Here is an 8,665-nt window from a genome sequence, read left to right on the forward strand (position 1 = left end):
TTGAGTTGATTATCATTCACCGTCCCTGATCACACACGTTGCAACCTTTTCCTAGTCCTTAAGAGGTATACAATGTTACGGCCAATAGGTGATAGTGGATATTGTAGCCATGGCCTTTGATTCAGCGTAGGTGGCAAAACAATAGACTTGCTATTCACAAATTATACACACATATACATCCCTGGCTCTTTGATGTTGAATTATTTTCATAGACCATTGAACTAATACGATCTGACAATTTTGCCATTTCACATACAGGTAAAAAGCATAAGAAAAAGAGAATAGAAAAGGAAATGATGAAACGAAAGAAAAATTCTTGCCCCTCGACAGACCATTATAAGTGCAAAATTCAAATTACACTACTCTGCACCCATCGCTACTACCTTCATTTATTTGGCAAACAGAGCATAATATATCATTTCATGCACAGCACAAGACCAGAAAGCACTGTATTATTACCGAAATGTTTGAGGGAAAGAGCATGGGAGGGTGGGGAACTGGGGTGGTGCAGTGTGAAAGATAACAACCATATCAGAAGTTTTACTTATCAGTGTCAACAAATGCTAATCAACCCCAACCATAAATCATCTATATATGCTAAAGTGTCACATGAACAAGGTTGAAATTTTCTACTATCCGGCAATCAGCCGGTTAGCCCCATTGTCATCAGCTACATCTTCAGGATGTGCCCAACCCAGGTTTACAGCCAAGTCCTCCACTGCCACCTTGATCACATCAGTTCGAACCCCAATATCAGTCGCATATCTACTCATACAGTACATTCCAGCGGTCACTGTAGCCACACCAACGGGACTTGGCATTAGCAACTTCAGAGGCGAAGAAAGAATGGCGGCCAATGGGGCACCAATGACAGAAGAAGCTTGACCACTTCCTCCAACCCCTCGTTTGTCCATTATCAGAAGACCAGTTTTGCAATAGAGTGCAAAGTCCTCGCAGTTGTTTTGAAACACATCATAATTTCCAAATCCATTTTGAAGGAGATACATAGCTCGATGGATAACTGTTTCCGGTGGGTCAGATGCTGCAGTGGTGCATGTGCCACCCCGCAACTTAGCAAGGAATACAGATGGGGCTACCCCATAATCAAAACAATAGAGAGATCCCTTTCCAAGGAAACAATCCAGACAAGAGAGGACTACACCACTGTTTGGTTGCCCGAATCCACAGTCGGGAAAGGTAGAACAAGATGAGGGGAGGCTCAATCTCGAATCATACAAGTCAGAATCATTAGATGTCCCAACCCCTGGATTCAAATTCCTCTCAGGTCTAAAGTGAACCACCTTGCTTCCCCCAACAAAAATACCTGCACGGTATGCATTCAATATGGCTTATGATTAAGCTTAATCCAACCACAAAATGAGTCAAAGTACAAAGCCATTTATTGTCAGCTGTTTGAAAGATTGTCAAGGTACAGTTGTATTTGCTAGAAGAATAAAACCCACTTCATTAAATTTCTGATACTTCATTGTCAACCAGGGTTCCTGAGGCAGCAAGGGTGGAGAACAGAATATTTGGGCTCAGAAATGGACGCTGAGACTAAGGCCCGGTTTGGTTAGCCAATACAAATGAAAACATCTCATCTGGAGTTGTAACGTACAGTAGTTTTGGCTATCCAAACACAATATTTCATCTCTTAAGTTTAGAAAACATAAACTTAAATGAACCGTAAATAAAAGTATAAATCAAATCAAACTGACATGAACAATTCATGAGTTGACGTGAATAGTATATGAACAGTGCGTAAACAGTATATGAACAGTGAAAAGTGGCGTGAATAGTGCACAATTCGGGTACTCTATAAAACTATCTCATTTCGTCTCACTATCTAAACATACATTTTTTTACATACTATCTTATCTCATCTTAACTCAAAAAATCTCACTACTATACGTGAATAGTATATCAATAGTGCGTGAACAGTATATGAACAGTGAAAAGTGGCACGAACAGTGCACAATTCGGGTAGTCTATAAAACTATCTCATTTCGTCTCACTATCTAAACATACATTTTTTTACATACTATCTCATCTCATCTTAACTTAAAAAATCTCACTACTATTTAAAATATATTATCTCATCTCATCTGAATTGTCTATCCAAACCAGGCCTAACATAAAAAATAAAAAAAAAAAAAAAAATTATGAAGGATGATATACATCAACTTTCATTTTATATTTGTACATCTACTAGGATGCAGCAGGCAAGTCACAATGATTATAAAACAATGCAAAGCTGATCAAAATTTCCATCAGCATTTAGTCCAATGATCTAATTACAAATGCATATCACTAGGTCCGTCACAATGCATAAAAGTAAGATTATACATGTAACCTGCATCGAATAATCAAGTACAATCCAAAAAGGGACAACTTATCTGATCTGAACTATATATTTTGTTGAGAAACTGAACTAGAATTACACTGCAAATTATGTGGAGAACATATGTAACAAGATTGAAACAGAAAACATCAGCAGTAGAAGAATCCTTGAGAATACAAATGACGAAGACAAAGATGATTACCTCCACATTTAGGTAAACAACCTATTATCTTCGAGTTCTGTAAATATTATAAGAGGGAAATGATAGGACAACATTTCTTTCACTGCAATATCTTACATCATTCTACCTTGGAAGCCCACTCTTTAAATCCAAATTTCATTACGATCACAATAATTAAGGGATCATATGTGAGAAGAAAATGGAGAGAGAAAACATAACCATGCTCTAGGACACTTTCAAGGTAGAATGTTGTTTTCATTTTGTTAGCATTTCGAGAAAACATACATTCACTTATAACAATGAATTCAAAGAAATAAATTGGTGATTTTGTTTTCATCAAACCAAAATACTCTCAAAATTTATTTTCATCAAACCATGTTACTTCAACTTCCATGATAATAAAAAAATAAAAAAAACAAACCCATAAAACTCAAATCAGCTCACAAAACTTCCTTCAAAACCCAATAAAAACATATTAAAAATACGTTCAACTCCAACATATTTCTAATAGGTCCCACCACTCTCACAAAACCCCATAAAAACCCATGCATATTTAAATGTTATTTTTTTCCAAATATTTCAAAAAATTTCAAAAAGAGCTTACATATAAGCATCCTCCAAGTGTTTATTTAATCTTCATTTAATAAGTCTAACTCAATGGCTTATATCATTTAAAAATCATTTATTAAAAATATAATGAGATAGTAGGCATGACTTCATAGGAACCAAACTTCAGCCTTCAAAAATCATATATTATTTGGATATAGATTTTACAATATATTGTTGAAGAGATTGAATTCAACAGAGAAATTAAAATATTTCACCTTCAATTCCTATGATATAAGTCCCTCAATTGAAGTTATCTGTTAGGAGCCTTAAGAGTGAGCCTAATCTTCCAAACTCCATTTGTGGCGTTGGAATTATATATCATTGTTAAGAGATATTAGATTGATGAGTAGAATTTTTCATTGAAAGTCCACTTTCCCATCATTTTACAATTTCTCTCATCTTTCCAGTACAAGAAATTTTCTTTGGACATCCTGATATAAGTCTCATAGCCCTTGACATCTATTCACTGTCACTGAAACTGCAATAGGTCAGAGTGGAGTACAAGGTAAACCCCCAAAAATAGGTAGACTAAGAAGCTACCCTACGACATGAAGTCGTTATCATGAAGAAAAAATAACTTTAGGGACGTCCAGTGAGCTTAAAACTTTTTCATGCATTAATTGGTTGAAATGAAAGAGCTTCACATTCATCAGCCTGTATTCAGCACTTGTAGTGGTAAGATTTCTCACAGTGATGATGGATGAAACATGGTTTTCTACTAAGGGAGGTTACCGGCATTTGACAAGAAAACTTCATAAAGAATTCCCTGACTAACCCACTGGAAGGGAGATAAAGGGGGCATCAATATTACTCTTAAGCTATCCCCTTTGCATATGATTTGCATCAGAGAGGTTACAGAACTCTAGTGATTTTTCTATGTGTTATATCACTTACAACTACTATTACCTTCCATGTGATCGTTTCAGTGAATGTAAAATATTGTTGCTGCTAACTATCCCAAACCACCAGCAATGAAGCCCTAGAGCAAGCTCCCAATTACACGAAGGAAAATCTTAATTCGTCATATGATCAGCACGAGAATTTGAGAAGTGCCATCTTGAAATATCTCAAATTTGCATAAATTAAACTGGTCAGCCAGATTGGATGGCAAGATCTCACAAATAATAGATAATCTCATATAATTTACCGTGAATAATAAACAAACCAAGTTCCAATGAGCAAAATGTACAAGATTCAGTTGATTAAAGAAATAAAATCCATAAACGGTAAAATTAATTGGTTTACTTATCCTACATTCTCATAGACACCAAAAAGAGCATTACCAGTACATACTAGACGATGTAATTATGGATAACCCTGGTACTCCTACACAGAATATGGTATGACGCATCAATGCAGAGGTCAAAGAAGAAATTCTTCAAAGTGACGACTTTGAGAACCATCCGGTTAAATGGTAATAAATTGCAACAGCACAGAATCGGAAAATTTGGTCTAATAGAAGAATTCTCATCCTAGAAGTCAATGGACAAAATACTCAAGAAATCAAGCAACTCCCAAACATATACTTGCAAGTAAAGTAAATCCACATTCCAATATCCCAAAAACACAAAGCAATCGTTAATTTTGAAAATCATGACAAGCGGCGGAAATTAAGGGACACGTCAAACATTTTTAGCGAATTCAACTTACATCTCTAGTAAAAGATGACCCTGTACACCATTCAAACGACAATTATTATGACGAAAAAGAAAAGATTGGACCCCAAAAAGTATATCGACAGAGGAAACGTACATTAAAAAAATGAAGAAGAAACCCACATTCATATTTCTGGGGACAAAAGAGAAACTAAAATGAAATCCCCCGAAAGTAAATTCACAAAGAAGAGAAAACAAAACACCAGCCTCCCCAGAAAAAGGAAAGAAAAGAAAAACCCGGTGTCATGAATTGGATAAGGAACCCACATTGGAAAATTTTGGAAAACTTAAACAATCGAGAATGCAGAGAGAGAGAGAGAGAGAGAGAGAGACCATGGTGGGAGTAGGTGAAGATAGCTCTGTAAGTGTAGATGTGGTCGCCGGGCTTGATCTGACTTCTCTCCACTCTGTGAGTGAGCAGACCCATCTCTTTCTCTCTCTCTGCTATGCTCTAAAGCTCTAAATCCACGGCTTGTTCTTACTGCTTACCTCTAAAGGAACAAATTGAGAGTAACATTAATCCCAAAAGAAAATTAAAAAACAATAAACATGTGGGTGCGGTAACAAATGATTGGCTGACCAAAAAGACGGATGAACGAACTTTCCCAATGCTGTATGAAGATGCCGATGATGCGTGATGATGACGACGATCGACCATGTTTTTTCACTTTTTTTTCTCTCCCTCCTACGTTGACTAGGACTCTACCGAGGGCGTGCCGTCCTCGTCAAGAATCACGCTCATTAGCAAACTCAACGGGCTTAACAAATTTTACCAATGTATTATGTAGTCACGTTTCTATCTAGCTTATGTTTGGTGCCACCGACGCCATTTTAAGCGGTGAAAGGAATTTTCTGTCCCTCGGATTCTTTGCTATGTTTCCAAGCTATACCTTATCTCTTTCCTTTTTTAAATATATATATATATATATATTTGTAATAAATAGTTAGAAATTATATGAATTGACATAAAAATTAAAAATGTAATAAAATATTATTAGAATATATTTTTTAAAATTATTATTATTTTAAAATTTAAAAAAATTAAATTATTTATTTTATTTTATGTAAAAATTTGAAAAAATTATAAAGATTAGATTAGATTATATTAGATTAGATTAGATGATATAAAACGTGTTATGAAAACCATACCTTCAACGTATCTTCGTAATGTGTTGGACCGGCACCATATCATTAAGAGATTATATGAGAGTCGAAACAACAAAGATTTGATTTGGAAAAATGTTGCTCTTAACATTTATGTATGAATTTTACGTAATAGTGCTGACGTGGTAAATGGTCAAATTAATTGTTTTTTATAACGGATGTGACACGTATATTAATACTTGTCATGTTAATGGTATTGCACGAGTGTGACATTTAGGATATTAAGAATTATAAAATTGTCCAAATTAGATTGAGAAATATTCATTGTAACTAGTCAAGCCGAGTGCCCTTGCCACGGCAATTAACGGGCAATTAATGAGCAATTATAGAATTTTGCCATGCCCATCGCCCCTCAAGCCAACTGTCATTGCATTCGCACGTCAATTAATGAGCGATGACAGTCCCTTGAATGTCAAATAACCCTCACCTGTCAAGTTGACTGTCTTTGCATTCGCATGGCAACTAAACAGCCAATAATACTCCCTTGACTGCTTCGACCATCGCCCCTTCAGTCGAATGCTCTAGCATTCACATGATGACTAAAAGGCCGATTACACTTAAGTGCATCAATCTTCGCCTACTTAAGCTGAGTGTCCTTGCACTCACCCCAGACAATTAAGGGATGATGAAACCCCTTGAGCACATAATCCCTCAACCATGAACACGAAGAAGTTACAAACGCAGATCATAACAGCAAGTGTCCAGACATTCAACTATCAATATAAAGGTGTGAAAGAGCATCAAAGTCAAAATGGATGCAACAAAAGTCCAATCCAAAGACAAAATGATGTGAAATGCTAAGAAAAATAATTATATAACAGTTCAAAAAGTAATTAGATTATAAGAAAACAACTGTCATCAGGGGTTCTAAGGTAAAGGAGGAAAGGCGTCGGGCATCACATCTCAACCCAAGGAGTCAATGAAGTGGAAGACGGCAAGGCTAGGGCTAATAGAGTCGAAGTTCAGCAACAGTAGATCTGTACAGGGGTTCTTTAGCTGGTAGCTCCTCAACCTATTCATACCATAGTTGTAGCCCAATCCCCATACTCGGTCACGGACATCCCTAGCTGCCATGAGTTGAGGAGAGACGGGCAACCTCCTCCCTAGAAACCTCCGACTCAACATCCAACGCGACAGCTTTTTCTTCGAAGTCACCAGGCCTCTTCCTGTGAATATCAATGATGCGATTGAGCATAAAGAACTCCTTGTTATGCTTCTTGAGGTCCTTATTAGCCGTCTCATATCGAGCCTCCAACTAAACCATCTCAACACGAGGGTAGTTAAGAGTTGCGTTGAGTTCTCGACAAGCATTCAACGAATTGGCCAGCTTGTTAGCATAGTCAACAACACGCTTAGTTTCCTAAAGCTTATGTTCTATGCGTTGAAGCATATATCGCCCATTATTGCACCCCTCTTCCAAAAGTTTGGCCTCGAAGTGGTACCTAGACGCCTATTCCTCAAACTTATGGAGATCTTGGTGCAAACCAAACAACTCATTGCAAAGATCGGCGACATCCTCCTCTAACATATGGGAATGAGACTCCCAATAAGATCAAGTGTTCGCAACCTTGTCCCTTTCACCTAAGAGATAACTTGGCTAGTCTCTTCGACATAAGCACGAAGGGCACAAACCTTGTTTTCTAAAAAAGTTGGCAGTCAGCAATCTAGTTGGTGAGGTCATCAACCCCCTTCCAAATTGGCAGGCCACGAAACTTCCCCGCCAAGAGGTGGAACTTAAGGTGGGGTAGGATTAGCAAACAAAATGATCTTTCCACCACCACTAATCTCCACACTTGAAGGGTCATCTCGAGACAACCCTAGAGGATCAAATGGAAGATTGGGAGTCTCCCCGCTAGATATGGAGGAAGCAATGGACAATGTTGAAGCATCACGACCACCTCGAGAAGGCACCTCCTCGCCAGCCTCATGCATCTTGGCCAAGTTCCCTGAGGCTAGAGATATCCGCTCCATAATCTCAAATGGCACCTCAGAGAGGAGATCCATCCACAAACCTCTCGGGTACGGGCTCCAGAAATGTAGAGTGCAGTTCCACGTCAATATCCTCCTCCTCCTCCTCTTCCTCTAGTTGATCAAGGACTAGAATCGTGCAATCAGGAGGAGATAGAGCCTAATCAATTGACTCTTAGTCACCAGATACAGTGGTTCCAGGACTCAACGCCACCCGACGCAACACAACAATAACATCCTCTAGGCATTGGGATGAAGTTGGGCCAAGGCTAAACCTAATTAATCCATAATGTCCCGATTTGGACGGTAAAAGGGGAGACGTAACCCCATCAAGAATAGGCTCATGAAAAGGGCCACTCTTCCAACGAATCCTTCGAGGAACCTACGCTGCGATCAAGCCCACGTGCCTCCAACACAATTGAATCAGGGACTCTATCCAAGTCCCTCACAAAGTCCAAATCTGCTTGAGAAGTCGTGGTGGACCAACAACTACCCTTGAAGTCTTTTGCGTGGTAAGAACTGGCCCCCTCGACCTTTTGAAGAAAGCCTTGGGGCAAGAAGAGCAAGAGTCACAAGAACTGAAATGAAAACTATTGCATGGAGCCATTGAAACCAAAAAGAAGGCAAAGGTGAAAAGAAATGAGAGAACTTAAGATTTAGATGAGAATACGGCAGCAAGAATCGACTAGGGTTTCGAGAAAAGAATGCAATGGCAAAAAGCAAAAAACTACGAAAATGGGAGTTTAA

At 38.1% G+C, this 8,665-nt stretch overlaps 1 protein-coding gene across 2 annotated transcripts; it reads right to left on the reverse strand.

Annotated features, from left to right (window-relative positions):
* Positions 1 to 434: 434 nt before the first annotated feature.
* LOC108986610 lies at positions 435 to 5,644 on the reverse strand. 2 transcript variants are annotated; one of them, XM_018959288.2, is made up of 3 exons: positions 5,388 to 5,644; positions 5,120 to 5,277; positions 435 to 1,324 (listed from the first exon to the last, which is right to left on the reverse strand). In XM_018959288.2, the coding sequence occupies exons 2-3, from the start codon at positions 5,211 to 5,213 to the stop codon at positions 633 to 635; spliced, it is 786 nt and encodes a 261-aa protein (XP_018814833.1). In that variant the 5' UTR covers positions 5,214 to 5,277; positions 5,388 to 5,644; the 3' UTR covers positions 435 to 632. The 2 variants fall into 2 exon arrangements, with proteins under 2 accessions (XP_018814833.1, XP_018814832.1); XM_018959287.2 differs by having other exon boundaries at positions 5,367 to 5,644.
* Positions 5,645 to 8,665: the final 3,021 nt, after the last annotated feature.

The sequence above is a fragment of the Juglans regia genome, chromosome 7 (assembly GCF_001411555.2).
Source record: "Juglans regia cultivar Chandler chromosome 7, Walnut 2.0, whole genome shotgun sequence".
NCBI classification, from domain to species: Eukaryota; Viridiplantae; Streptophyta; class Magnoliopsida; order Fagales; family Juglandaceae; genus Juglans; species Juglans regia.